This window comes from Eublepharis macularius, chromosome 13 (assembly GCF_028583425.1).
Source record: "Eublepharis macularius isolate TG4126 chromosome 13, MPM_Emac_v1.0, whole genome shotgun sequence".
Classification (NCBI taxonomy): Eukaryota; Metazoa; Chordata; class Lepidosauria; order Squamata; family Eublepharidae; genus Eublepharis; species Eublepharis macularius.
Genome location: NC_072802.1, coordinates 63,410,274 through 63,425,354, shown reverse-complemented (window position 1 = coordinate 63,425,354; position 15,081 = coordinate 63,410,274). Strand labels below are relative to the sequence as shown.

Sequence of the window (15,081 nt, the reverse complement as noted above, 5' to 3'; positions counted from 1 at the left end):
TTTTGAATCCAAGCTGTAGCCTCTCACAACTGTGTATCAGATCTTAAAATTCAATTCTTCATATCTTCATTCCACCAGTGGCTATGTCTGGTATTTTTCACCATGTGGATTCACAAGGTTTTATGTTTGAGTTGGTGCAGCATATGTCAATCAGTTCTCAGGATATCCTGTCAGCCACAGATCCTGTACTCTTTGAATCCAGTAGGGATCAGGGGACAGTGTCAAGGAGACCGCATCAGTCCAGACTGCTTTGTGCTTTACTTTCTATGTTGAGAGAGGAAAGTCGAATATTCATAAGCCCAGGACTGGCTTCCCTCTCCTATTGAGCACAAAAATGTTCTTGCTAGCACTCACGTTTGTCATCGTAATCTGCATGCGCACGCGCACACACAAAGAACAACTTTACTATGTATAGTAGAAAGCATTTGCAGTAAGCTTATACTATTGAAATTGAATTCATCGTAGAAGTAGTTAATCTTCCATCTCAACATTTGTCTGTGAGTTGTGGGCTTATTTTCTTACATAAGACTAGCTTGTATTCATAGCGCTCTTGTTTATTGTGATGCCCCTGTGGCTTTCTGTCTCCATATGCTGAATGTGATTCTTGAAAGCTATTTTCTGATATTTTGTTTTGAGGGCACAAATCAGCTGTGTTTTGAGTAGGCATATTGGTTTCTCTGGAACCTGGTTCACTTCCTTAAATAATAAGCACATAAGAAGAGCCTTGCTAGCTCACACCAGTGGTCCATCTGGTCCTGTATCCTGTTTCACACGGGGAGGGGAGGGTCTGGAGGGCCAGCAGGGAATAAAGACTGAGAACTTGTAGCTCTCCCAGTGCCAGTATTCAGAGGTTTACTGCCTCTGAATATAGAGGCTTCCTTCAGACATCCTGCTTGGTAGCTGTTGATAGACCTGCCCCTCATAAATTTATCTGCTATGCTTGTGTCTCTCTCATTGGAATCCACAGCAGTGAAGTGGAGGCAGTGATGGCGACAAGCATAGATAGCTTTAAAATGGGGGCAGACATCAACAGCTACTAGCCATGGTGACTGAAGGGAGCCTCCATCTAGAAGGACCGCAAACCTCTGAATTCCAGTGCTGGGAGGCAGCAGCAAGGGAGTCCCCTCGGTCTCTGTGTCCTCTGTGTTTGGCCCTCCAGGACAACTGGTTGGCCACTGTTTGAAAGAGTACGCTGGACTAGATTGACCGCTGGTCGGATCCAGCAGGCTCTGCTTACGGTCTTTTGTCCACAGTTTAATTACTTACTGAGTAAAGAAGTGCTTTTGTTCATACTGAGTCTGTTGCTCATCAGCTTCGTTGGGTGCCCTGAGTTCTAGCATTGTGGGAGAGGAAAGAAACACTCTGTCTGTTCACTATCGCATGCATAATTTTATGAGAGCCTTACCTAGAGGTGTGAATGCCCAAATTTAATGACTCGCCCCGCCCCGCTCCAGTAGCCTCAACATTTCTGGAAACTTTACATCTCTGCCATTATCTCCTTAGTTGTATATTTTTCTAAACTGAAAAGCCACAGACTTTTTAGCCTTTCCTTGTAGGAAAGATGCTCCAAAAGCTCCAGTATCTTGGTTGTCCTCTTTTGCATTTTCTTCCAGCTCTGCAATATCTTTTTTGAGATGTCACAACCAGAACTGTACACAGTGTTCCAAATGAGGTTGCACTATAGATATATATTGGCCACTTTGTGTTCATTCCTTTTCCTAATAATCCCCTGTGTGGGGCGTGCCTTTTCCACCTCTGCCACATTTTCCTTTGACCAGTCCAGTACAAGCCAGAGAGAGAGAGAGAGAGAGAGAGAGAGAGAGAGAGAGAGAGAGAGAGAGAGAGAGATCTCTCTCTCTCTCTCTCTCTCTCTCTCTCTCTCTCTCTCTCTCTTTTGCACCAGTTCAGACTACATCAGCATATATGTAAATATAGGTTTTTTTGTTCCAGTGTGCATCACCTTAAATTTAGCTTCATTGAACTTGATTTGCCATATAGTTGCCCACTCATCCGATTTAGCTAGCTTTCTGACGCTCAGATTTACAATACTTCTCCCACCCTTTACCTGGATTATAAAGACTCCTTCCTTTTTCCACTCCTCATATCTGAAAAGGGAACTTTGACTCTCGAAAGCTCATACCTCAAAATCTGGTTGGTCTTTAAGGTGCTATTGGACCCAGATCTCACAGCTGCCCTCCTGAATCTGTCATTTAACTAGTTTTTAATCCATATTGTTATAGAAAACATAGTTTTAAAAAGAGGGTACTATGGCTTCAAACATTTGAAAATGGAACTTTTTCATTGAACCAGGTGATAAAAATAACCTTTGAAATGACATACTCAGGCTGTTAAAATAATTTCAATAACCTTTTATTAAATCAATTTAGCTATTTCCATCTATATATCTCACTCTGTGGGACTTGCACTGCTACAAATATTCTGAACCTTTCTTTTTAATGTCCTAGGCATCACACAGTTCACCATTCCCAAAATAGACTTCTTTTGATAGTATCTTACCATATTGCAATATAGAACCTAAATTATGTTGGCGACCTCAGTTGACATTCACTATCACATAGTACAATGAAGACTCCTGTGGTGTAGAGTATTTACATTTTAAATTAGGGGCAAAGATAAGTTTGATTATGATTGTCAAGTCAATTGTCTATATCCAGCTTTTGATGCTTCGTGTCATGGGCCAGTCTGGGCTCAGTGAACGTGAGGACTCCTCAGGAGGAGAGGAGTTTCATGTAACCAGCCCTGACTCAGCCGATGCCAGTGATCAGGAAGAACAGCTGCTGGCTGATCAGAGTCCACAGCCAGCAGCTGAGGCAGAGCCACCAGCACGCTTCAGCCCCTACACCACAGGGGATGCCCCCCCCCCCACACACACACACCAGGTTCTCCCACACCCAAAGAACACCACAGACGAAGGCAGAGAGTGGAGCTGCAGGAGAGAAGGCGCAGTGCCCGCCTCCTGGGACGATGCCAGCTGCTTGTGGATAGTGACGATGAGTAGCACCAGGATAGAGCCCAAGCAGCTGGCCGCAAACCACACCTGGCTATAAAAGCCAGTCTAGAGGAATGGCTAGGCATGGAAGCAACGAGTTGAATTCCTGCTACTGCTGCGACCACTCCCTTGAACCTTGCCTTGCTCCTGTAGCCTTTGGACCGTGCCCTGTCTCTGCCCGCATCTGGACCTGACTTTAACAGTACTGACCTACGGACCCCCTGACTTGGCTCTCAGACTTTGGTTTTTGGACTCATGCTCTGACTCTGGACTGGACTTTGACTACTCTGCTTGGGCTAGCCAGGCCTCTGGCACCTGTCTTTGCATAGTCTGAATACCGTCCTCTGATCTCAGAGTTCACAACTGGATCTGATGGCCAGTTGTTACTTTCCAGTAGCCATCTGGCTTCCCTGGTACATTTTGCTTCTTGGTTCATGAATACATGACTGCCTTTTTTTTTTTTTTTTACTTCTGACAGCATTTTCTTTTCGGCCTTTTTTACAGGATGGAGATATTTGTGTGTAGCTTATAGTTTTATAAAACGTGTAAAGTTTCTTCCAAAATGGATGGAGAGTCATTTGCCATGTAACGTAATAGTTTTCCCCTTAGAAGTTCCTCTGTCCTCTACTATCAGCTTAGTGGAGGAAAAAGTGACCAGTTAGTAGAGCCGTCGAAGAAAAAAACTTGCATAAATCTCACTCCCACCATTAGGTATGAATTTTCTGGGGGTTTAACAGGGGCACAACTTCTGTGTCAGCCACAAATATACTTCAGCATATGGCTCAATTTTTATGCTCAGCTACTCAGATGTGCCATATGTGTAGCTTTTAAAGGTTAGAGCAAGACACGTTGGCTGTTGCAGCGGAGGTCAGTATTTAAGGTTATTTTCTGCCTTAAGCAGAAGGCACAGAACAGCAGGCAAAAGAGAGACGTGACCATGTTGAGTTACTGCTAAGGCTGATTTGGTAGCCCTCATCTAAAGGGGCTTGGAGGTTGCCAAGTGATTTGTCAGATTGCTCACAGTGTGTCGTGGGCTCTGAGTCCTCAGAGGATGAAGACCTCAGGGAGGATGACGGGGAGAGAGTATGCCAAGCCCCTCCAGAGTCAGCCACATGGAGGACCAGCAGGATCCCTTGCCAGAGCAGGCTGAGGAATCCAGGGCAGACTCAGAGACAGAGGCTGTTCCCTTACCTGCACCAGCAGCTGAGACCAGGGCAACATCCCCACCCAGCTCCCCTGAACCTGAAAGGCAGTGTAGGGTGCGGCAGCGTCTTGCTGTACAGGAAAGGAGAAGAAGTGCAAGGCTTCAGGCACTCAAACGGCGGCGTAGTGACCTTGAGGCTTAACAGGATGCAGCACTGCCCTGGAGGTGATTGCTCTTAAGCCGGGACGCCCTTCCCCTCATTGCAGACGCACCTGCGCACAGACCTGCCCGGTTCTACTGCGACCCAGCTCTGCTCTGACTGCTCTCTTGGCTCTGACCTTTGAATTCGGCTCCCTGGACTAAGCTCCCTGCTCGCTCCCCGGTCGGCTTGTTTATACTCCGGACTCTTAGAGAAGCTTGAGGCAGACTCCCCGCCTGCATTCCAGCACACAGTGGCCTAAATCGTTGCAGTTCTGATTCAGTTAAACTGGTCACTGTTGGAAAGCCACCAGAAGGCTCTACAGTTGCTGACCATGTTCAAGATAAAGCCTTCTCTTCTTCCTGCCCCCTACCCCTCCATAAGTACGACTTCTTAAGTCAGTACGCTAACTCCTGCTTGTGACGGTAGCTGTCCGTGACCCGCCGGCTGCATAAGGAGCTGGCACGGCAGGATTTTGATCACATGCCCAGTGGTCAAGTTAGTCGCATAGTGATCCGCAGTGCTTCGGATGGCACTCAGCGATAGTTTTATATTAAGCGCTGGATGGATGCCCCATCTTTGCAAAAGGAAAAGTGGGACATTGGAACTTTAAATTCCAGTTAAAGTACAACTGATCGGAGAGCTGGCTGTTAGGGCCAAGGGAATGGATGTAGGGCCCTGTTCCTGAACTCTTAGCAGCAGAGATGAAGGGTGGAAATTTTCCAGTGCTTTATTTTTCGAAAGGGTTTTTTTCCCATTTCTGTTGCTTCATAAACTTAATAATAGGATGGCCTTTGCCAAAGCAGTATCTGATAAGCTTGGCAGTTTCAAACTCTTAATTAAGTTTTTCAAGTAACTATCCCTTGGAACTGTGGGAGAGTGCACATATGTTTTATTGCTGTGTAAAAGCAATATATATTAATCTAAATTTTAAAAGCAGTATATTAATCCAAATAAAAACAAATTCACTGGTTTGGCTGTGGAGGCCAAATCAGAACCAAAGTTAGCATTTAGATTTGTATGACTCCCCTCGCAGGGTCAAAGGGCTATCCCCAATTTTATGTGCAACTAATAAGGAATGCAAGTGATCTATGGAGGGCAACAGTGAAACTGAGACACCTCAGTGACCTCTGTAGAAGAGAGTTGTATTCTATATAAAAAATAGATAGGAGGACAGCCATGTCTATGCCTATCATGCACAGTCCTTCGGGTTTTCTTAAGCCCTCAATTAACCAATGGAAAAAAGAATGGAACACCACACCTGGGAAACTACACAAGAAAGAAACTAATGCAACAATACTAATGTGAGGAGACTGTATATAAATTTATAAATTATTAAAGTGCAAAGTATTCAAGTGCTATAAGTCAATATATACATTAATAGATATCCATCGTTCACAATAAATAAGCATTATAAATTAACTAATGGCAGTCATGGAAGGCAGCTACTATGAAGAAAGTTTTTGAAGCCTAGTTCAAAATATATGCATCTTTACTGTTATTTTTATTGTATATCCGCTTGGGCCCCTTTCTTTTAGTGGAGAGGAGATCCATAAATCTCTGCAGCTTTGCTTTGCACAGCCATTGATGCAAGTGGGACAGCAGAGCAAGAGCATGTGGTCCCACAAGAACGGGTCATTCCTTGGAAAGAAGCATTATTAGGGAAGCTGCAAGCTACAGGGATAGCAACAGTGATAGATCACAGAATATTTGTGTTGTTCCCTTGTTATATCTACAATAAAAAGGATTTTATGTTCCCATAAAATGTCTTCCTCTTACTATAGCAATTGACAGTTCTGTCTGCCAGGCATGTTACCTATTCAGAATAATCTCGTGCTCAGTGCTGCAGCTAAAGGAAATTGGTATTGGTGTCTTAGGGCCAAACTACACATTATGTAGAAGACCCATAATTTGATTTCCAGACTTTTTTTGAAAGCTTCAAAGCAGTTGCTGGAGGCCAGATTTAATTTAGGCCGGTAGTGTTAGGGATTATGCTTTGGCCCATGTACACAAAGCAAAGGGCTCCCCCCCTCCCCCCACAATACCTGTTTTGAAGAAGAAAAGGATGAGAAGTCCAATCAAGTAATTCCTGTTTAAAGTGTCATTTGGCCCTGGTATTTGTTCCTCCTCGTTACTGTTGACGTTTCTCATGGTGTGGTAGATTGAGTTCGTATTTGGCTTTAAGGGGCCATTTTACAGATAAGTGTTGAGCGTGCTTGGAGCCATCACCTGCCCTAAGCTTTGTTATCTATCATTTGATCTCTTCCTATTTCTTTTGGAACATCAGAAGGTAAGAAAAAGGTAAACCAGAATCAGCAGCTTTTCAAGGTGAGCTCCTACAATCTGTCTTCTCTGGCAGTTGGTAAATTTGGGGGGTTTTAGAGAGAATCGGACTTCTGCGCTATTGATGCAGCAGAGGTGTTGCTTTTCATCAGAACTGCAAAGACTTCTTTTTAACAGCTTCCTTTCTTTCCCTCCTGCAGCTGGCCATGTAGCTTTTAGATGAAGTAAAGCCCTTTTGTTTTTCTGTTCTCAGAAGTCCTCATGAAAAGAAGAAAAGGAGGTCTCACTCCCACACCAAGTCCAAAGCAAGATCTCATTCTCCTTCCATCTCTCCGGGCAAGCAGTCTGCACTTAAGAATGCCGCTCATTCAGCCAGCGTCTCTCCTGTGGAGAGCAGAGGATCCAGCCAGGAACGGTCCAGGTAATGGGCTCTTTTAAGGTTGTCTATTGGCTTTTGTCTGTCTGCAAGCCATTGGCTCGGTTGAAGATGAAGGCTGTGTTGCAGATAATGCCAAATGGGAGGTTATATGCAAGGAAGCCTTCTGGGCCTGCCAGCAGAACAGATGCTTAAATGCCTTACTCTCTCTGAAGAGGGACGTGTACCTGTTTTATTACTGGAACGGCATCGTTAATTTGTTTATTTGGGTGTATTTATGCTGTATTTCAACCCCGAGGGACCCCAAGTGGCTTACAGATGAAGAGAACTTGATTCTCGAAAGCTTATGCTACAATAAAATAAAATTGGTTAGTCTTAAAGGTGCTACTGGACTCTTTTTGATTTTGCTACTACAGACTAACACGGCTAACTCCTCTAGAAAAATAACTGAAATACGTTTAAACAATTTAACAACCAACGATAAACAGTGCAATTTTAACAAAGAAAATGAACGCAGAGAAGACTGGTTCTGATCCAGCGGGTTGCATGTTACAGACTAAGGGCCAAAAGCTCTTTCTGATTGCCCTGTGGCTCACGCTTCTGGCCATGCCCAGGCTAAATACCCCTAAGCCCAGATCTTACTCAACTACTGTTGGCAAAGTGATGGGATTTCCCCCACTTCTCCTCCCCTGGTCATTTGTATCATTGCACCAGAGTGGCAAGGAGAACTTTACCAGACTTCTCAGTCTAATAATCAGAAATTGGGGTGTGTGTATAAATAGCAGTTTGTTGCATGGCACTACAATGTGGGCCAGATTTCCATATGCAGTAGATCAGAAGGGAGAGCTGTGAAGTGATAGAACTGGACCAAAGCCAGGAAAGTATTCCTGTCTGCCGTTTATGTATGCCGGGCTTACCGAGATGCTGTTACCTTAAATATAGCAAATGGTCATCTGTCAGCCCTTTCTTTTTCTGTTTGTCTCTGCACCCATTCTTTCCAAACAGTCATGGCTTCCACCTGAATTAATTTCAGCAGTCAAAGGCTTTGCTTCTGTGCTATTAACTACAGCTATGGCAATTTAGCAGTAGCTGCTTTGAATGAGACGGCACTGAAAAAATACACTCCAGTGAGCTATTCTCTCTCAAGCATCCTACAGGATGAATGGTAGTCCTATGGATCTTTCAGCAGTAATTTTAACACAAAACTGCCACCGCTCAAATACAAACCTTAATCGTAGCTTTTGATGCATCCCGCTGTAAACTTGACCACGCCAACAGAGTGTAGTGGATAGGGTTGGACTTTGAGCGGGAAAGGCCTACAGTAGTCTTGGACTGGTCATTAGTTTTCAGCCTTAACCATTGTTGCAAGAATAAAAGAAGGGAGTAGAATTGTGTGTGCTACCCCCATGCTCCCAGCAGAAAGGCAGATGAAGATAACAGTGGAAGGATAAAGAAAATATCCGCTGGTGAGAACATACTGGCAGTGGACGATTCGCTCAGCCCAGCTCTGAATGGTGTCCTTCCCATCTAGATGCTTTAAAATCATTCCTTTTACTTTCAGTATTTTGTGTAATTGCTTTTTCAAAGTGCTCGAACTACTGCACGGTAATCCTTACAACAAACTTAGACCAGCTTATTCGCCCTGTGTCGGAGTGAAGCACTGCAAGTTACTTTTTTAAGGCAGGGGTGAGATTTGGACCGGAGGCCGCGTGGTTCACTGTTTGTTCTCTAGCTACCGCTCTCTGCTAATTCTGTACATATTTAAATACTGGTAATGGAATGCTGATGTGTGTCTCCTTTTTGAATTTATAGGGGAGTATCATTGGAAAAAGATGGCCAGATCTCTTCAGCAATTGTGTCATCAGTACAGAGTAAAATAACTCAGGTACAGTTTAAAGTGTTGTTACCGCAGGCCTCATGAGGAAGGAATGAACTGTTTTGTGATCATACTGTGTTTTACTTGCAACTTCAGTGTTGGTATGGCTCTAAGAGGCCCTGCAGATGGTCTGTAATCATTGCCCTTCCAGAGTTAAATCTGTCCCGTTTACGAGAGAAGAGCTTTTTTGTTTGCCTGCATCAGTGCTGTGGTTTCTTCCTGGAGGTCAGGCAGACTTCCTTGCTGCCAGAAGTCTTTCCAGGGCCGCAAGAAGTAAAGAAGCCCTGCAGTTCTCTTCTCCCTCAGACCGCATGGCATCTTCCGAGTTACTTCATTGACTTCTGTTCCCCTTTACCATGAAATTCAGGCTCATTTCAGACACAATACAAAGCTGTGGTTAAACGAAACTAAACAAACTATGGCATCCTCAGATACACCCATTTTCTCTCCCATACAAATTGTTCACTTCCATTCAGTTTTAGATCCAGAGGAGTTTGCCGTGTTAGTCTGTAGTAGCAAAATCAAAAAGAGTCCAGTAGCACCTTTAAGACTAACCAATTTGAGTGCTGCTGAACTCTTTTTGATTTTGCTACTACAGGCTAACACGGCAAACTCCTTTGAACCTTTACACAAGCAAACTGATCCCCACACCAAAAGGAGCTGTCTGCATCTCCATATCAAAGGAGTTGTTTACATCCCCCCTCTCCTCCTTCCCCCCTCCCCCCCCCCGTCTCCTCCTCTATATTTGGCCAGTTTCCTTCTGCCCTCCATGCATCTGACGAAGAGAACGTGATTCTCGAAAGCTTATGCTAAAATTGGTTAGTCTTAAAGGTGCTACTGGACTCTTTTTCATTCAGTTTTAAGTACTGCACTTAGGGCTGCATACAGCAACAAGCCCAGCTCTTGCTGTCAGGCATCCCAGACTGGGTTGTACCTGCCTGGATGTCCTTGCACTATTCAAGGTCTCCTTTCTCACACACACCCTATCATTCATGCGTTTTGATTTTAAAAAGAGTTTCAAAATGAAAACATTTAGGAGACCCAGGTTCAAATCTCCACTCTTCCACAGAAGCTTGCTGGTTGATCTTGGGCCAGTCACTTTCTCTGTCTGCCTAACCTACCGTCTAGGGTTGCTGTTGTGAGAATAAAATGGAGGAGGGGGAGAACACTGTTGTAACTTGCTTTGGGTCCTCATTGGTGAGAAAAGCAGGGTGTACATAAGCTCAGAGCCTTACCCCTTCAGCCCCAAAGCATTATTCTCAAACCATGTGGCACTTTCCCCAGCCAGATGTGCAAGAAGCACAGAACAGCCGGGTATTGCTTTGCTTCAGTGGGAATTCCATCGGTGGCTCTGAAAGGGCAGTTGGTTGGATGGGGCTCTCATCTGTCCCCTTCCACCCAGGGCTAATTAGAGACCTCTTAATGTCGTGGGAGCCAGGCACTGGTCCTCCTTGCGAACAGTGCCACAAGGATTTTGGCACCAGAATCTTATCTAACAGAAGCTGACAAGCATTTTAAAGATAATTATAATGTACTGTTCATTCTAACAGCAAAAAGAATTACTACACAGTTGGGGAGGGGGAATAAAATCAGGTTTGTTTATTTTGTTAACTTCAGTGGCCACAATAGAAATGTCTGTTAAGAGTTGCAGGTCACAATTGCAGTGCAACGGCTTCAACAGTTTCTGTCTAACCTTTGGCACGCTAAGCAGAGTGCACTTACAAGCCTGTCTGTTTTCAATTTCTTTCATGCAGCGCAGTTAAAAAAAATCTAAAATTCTGTGATAGCACTGTTCAGTTTCACGCTTTTCAACCGTGCATCTCCTTGTCTTGCTTCCTGCACATTTTAATTCTGATTCAACTGGATGGTTTCTAAACAAAGATCTGAATTTCTCTGATGTTCCATCTGAGGCATTGGTGGGTTGGGTCTAGCAGCTTCTGCCCTGCTAAAAAAGCAGGAAATGGTCCCTTTTGACTACCAAAAAGTGAGACTAAAGTGAATAAAAACCTTGTGGGATGGAAGCTGTAGTAAGAAGGAAAATCAAGGAAGCTTAAACAGAAAAGCTGTCAGGATTCAACCCATGTTTTGGAGGTTGGCCCTTTGGGTCCTCCCCCCCCCAATGAAATTATTCAACTGGCTGCTTTTCTTCTAAATAATAATAACAACATTCAGTTTATATACCGCCCTTCAGGATGATTTAACACCCTCTCAGAGCAGTTTATAAAATATGTCATTATTATCCCCACAACAACAAAACACCCTGTGAGGTGGGTGGGTCTGAGAGAGCTGTGACTGACCCAAGGATCCCCCAGCTAGCTTCAAGCGGAGGAGTGGGGAATCAAACCCGGTTCTCCAGATTAGAGTCCCACGCTCTTAACCATTATGCCGAACTGGCTTCTAGTCTTCATGGTTTGCTAGTGACTAGATAAAATTCCCTCAGTGGAGCTTTGTGGAGTTAATAACAAAAAGAACTGAGAGGTGACCTGACCCTAAAGGTGCAGCATAAGGAGGAATGGCCCTGAGTAAAACGCCTGCACGGACTCTCGGAGAGTGGGATACAGCTAGTGGGGCTGAGGTGGTCCCAATCGGCTCCTCATGCCCCGTACTCACTTTCAGGCATGGGAGAAAGGAGCCCAGTTATCCCACTGCCTTTAAAAAGCTGTATCTTGCATGCTTTGCATGCAAAAGGCCCCAGGTTCAGTCCCTGGCATCTCCAGACTCTTGGGGGGCGGGGCTGGGAAAGACGCCATCATGCAAAGAGCTGTACTCGGAAGCTTTGAGCTTCTTGGCTAATGATTTGACCCGGTAGTAGGCCACTTCATATATCCATCATGTGTTTTGCCAGTGTTGAGGGCAGTCTGCGCATTGCTCCAACATGTAAAGGCAAGTGGGCAGTGGCCAATCCGAGCTACATCACACACACTCCCATTCCTTTCAAACATAAGTCACTGTGCCTCATCCTAAGCCATTGTTTTCTGGCAGTAAGTTCAGGATTAATAAAAGGGGTGCTTCTTTGTTCAACATATAATTCACAAGAACTTAATACAGGGAGAGGTGGAGACTGCTCATTAAGACACCTTTTGAAAAAGGATTAGGGTAGCATCTGCTAACTGGGACAACTAAATAGAACCTCCATGTGCAGAAGCAGAGTATCTCTGAATAACAGGTATAAGGTCTAAACAGTGGGAGGCCGCCCCCTCCAGATTCTGCCTGTGTCCTGTCCAAAGGCACCTGGCTGGCCACTCCCAAGAACCAGAATCTTGCTAAATGGAATTTTGTCTGAGTTGGCAGCAAGAAAACTCGCGTATTCTTATCAATATCTCTAGGTAATCTCTCAAAAGCAGATTGGCCTGAAGATCTCACATTTCTTTTTAAAGGGGGAGAGAACCAGCTTCTCTTTATCCCACAGCTCCTTTTTTCCTGCGTTGAAGTGAAGCCAGCTGCTGCTCTCTCGAAATAATAAAATCATAATCGTGAGTAATGAATTCAGACTGCACAAGCCCACAGTGAGCACGGGGCTATATTGAAAGCCATTGGGCTCCTATGTAAAAGATGGTATTTGGCTCTGCGATAAGGGTAGGCAGAGATGCAAGTGGGATTTCAGCTTAGTGCCTTTTGTCCTTTTTTGTTAAGTAATTCAAGTCGGTTTAAAAATGTTTTTCGTGGAGCCAGGGCATGTCACAGTGGAGCTTTTACTTTTTGCTCGTCTGCCTCAGGATTTGCAGGGGTAGTCAGAGTCTGCAGGATTTACCCGACTCCTGCCTCTTGCATTTTGTCTTTGTGTTAATGAACGTGGCTCAGTTCGAACGCTCAGTTTCCCAAACCCAAATCATGATTGGGAGAGTAGGAAATGGGTCTGTGGGGGCTCGTTTCCTTCCCCCGCCCACTTGCAGGTTTTTTTAATGGGAGGGTTCTGTCTCTTTTTGCTGTGTTTATAGTCTGCTTCTGACTTGGACAGCCCAGGTGAGCCCGATCTCATCAGATCTCAGAAGCTAAGCAGGGTCAGCCTTGGTTAGTAATTGGATGGGAGACCGCCAACGAAGACCAGGGTTGCAGAGGCAGGCAGTGGCAAACCCCCTCTGTTTGTCTCTTGCCATGAAAACCCCACCAGGGGTCACCATAAGCCAGCTATGACTTGAAGGCAGGATTTAATTTTCATTGTCTGCTTCTAACCTGAGAAGTCTTTTTATAAATATCATTTTAGGTTGATGAATGTTGTTTTACGTCCCTAGTTTGTTTTTATGGCTTGCTTTATTATTGATAATTCTGGTGTCGTGTTTTGTCTCTTTATTTGTGAGCCACCTTCAGCAGTCCCTGAAGAGGCGTCATATACATTATCTAAATAATAAATACATTATCTAAATAATAAATAATTAGCACTAACCAGCATTTGCCTCCAGACTAGGATTTGCTGTTGCACATCAAAATCTGATGTTAAATCACAATTCCCTGAATGCAAGTCAAGTGGCTAGACCAACGTGGGGAAGGGGAGTTGTAGCATGTTCTGTATCTCCAAATTAAGATTTGGAGATCAGAAAACTGGAATATCTGATACACTGATAATTATGCATGTGATACACATTGGCCCCATTATAAGGCTTATTAGTGGCTGAAAGAACATCTAGTCTAACTCCTTTCTCCAAGACAAAGCCCCCCATGCCAATATGGGCTAGGAGACAGCAAGCTTTGTGTGGCGGGTGAATGGCACAGACATGCCATGTATATAATCTTCTCCCCCTTCAAAAAGGGGTGGGGGCACAGATCATTCTAGTGGAGCAACTGCATACACACACCGCCACATGCAGCATCTGTCATAACTTTTTAGTTACTTGCTGAAGATTATTTCACTGCCCAGTAAACACGAAAACAGGGCGAGAGTCTTCTACATACCAATGCATGTCTTGCACTGTGTATTTGTTTTGGAGATGTACATATCACCCCCTCCATCGGACTCCAGCCCAGCTGACTAATAACAAAGTCCACCGATAAACTAGAGTCAGTGTTGCATGGCACTCAGTGTATCTGACAAAGCCCAGGGAAGATTCGGATTCAAATCCGCTATTTCACTGGGTGAATCTCTTAGATGGCAACAGGACAAAACTTACAAAACCCATGTGGGAGTGGGGGAGCCTCCAGAACAACCAAAAGAAGCCATCGCAGTCAAAACACACATTCATTCCACGTCTGACGGTATTTGCCAAAGGGATACAGGCACTCGATGCTCCTTGCTGCTGTGGGTGGGTGGTTGTGCTAGCTCTGGTGCGTATCGTGTAAGCAGTTTGTATCTAGATAGATCGTCATTAGAGGGAGTTCAACCAGTTCTCACTCTTTCCCTGTGTCAATTGCAGGATCTCATGGCCAAAGTGAGGGCCATGCTTGCCGCTTCCAAAAACATCCCAACCAGTGCCTCCTGAGACCAAGCCTCCAGAAGACGGTCTTCAGCCAGAAGCTTTGTTCAGATGGCTCTCAACTTCCCTTTACTCTGACGATGGATTTACAAGGAGCTAAAAAATCTTCGCTATGTACAGAAGAGGGGTCCCCTTGGATGAATTTTCCATGTGGAACATCTCGTTGATAATCAGACTTTGAGAGGGGGCGGTGTTGTAAATTAACATTTGGACCGGTTCTTCAGTAACATTTTGCAATGAACGGGGTCTGTATATTTGTAAATACAATGTTTCTGTGAATGTAATTCAATAAAAATGCAGAGGAACCCTTTTTACTAGCTAAATGCTTTTGAGAGGCAGTTTTTTCCCCTCGCTTTTTTACTGTTTAAAATGGTCTTCTTTGGAGCTTTTGGCTTGGGACACCCGTTGCTGTTTTGAAGCACAATGGGGGGGGGGAGGCTTTCAGTGGCCCACCTATGAGCAGCCTTTCATTGTATTTATTTAAAACATTTTCGTCCCACCTTTCTCTGCAAATGGACTCAAGCGCTAATATAAACCCAGCAGTGTGTCAGAGCATACCACTTCACTTGCTTTTAATTTTGATTTTCTTTTCCTTTGATGCATTCTTATTTATTCACTTTATTTTTTTAAAAAAACATACAGCTTTTCCCAAGTTCAAAGCAGTTTTCAATGGTCCGATAAGAACACCATAAAAAATACACCACAGATGAGCAAGATTTGGGTCCTTTAGCACCTTGAAGACCAACTAGATTTCCAGGGTTATGAGCTCTCGAGAGTCAAAGCTC

The 15,081-nt window shown here is 44.4% G+C and overlaps 1 protein-coding gene across 5 annotated transcripts in view; it reads left to right on the top strand.

Annotated features, from left to right (window-relative positions):
* SFSWAP (splicing factor SWAP) overlaps positions 1–14,619 on the top strand; it is a 105,846-nt gene extending 91,227 nt beyond the window's left edge. For all 5 annotated transcript variants that reach the window (XM_054997074.1, XM_054997075.1, XM_054997073.1 and 2 more), the window contains 3 exons: positions 6,890–7,057; positions 8,825–8,897; positions 14,237–14,619. In XM_054997074.1, the coding sequence (XP_054853049.1) occupies positions 6,890–7,057; positions 8,825–8,897; positions 14,237–14,302 (307 nt within the window). In that variant the 3' untranslated portion in view covers positions 14,303–14,619. The remainder of the gene's footprint in view (positions 1–6,889; positions 7,058–8,824; positions 8,898–14,236) is intronic.
* Positions 14,620–15,081: the final 462 nt, after the last annotated feature.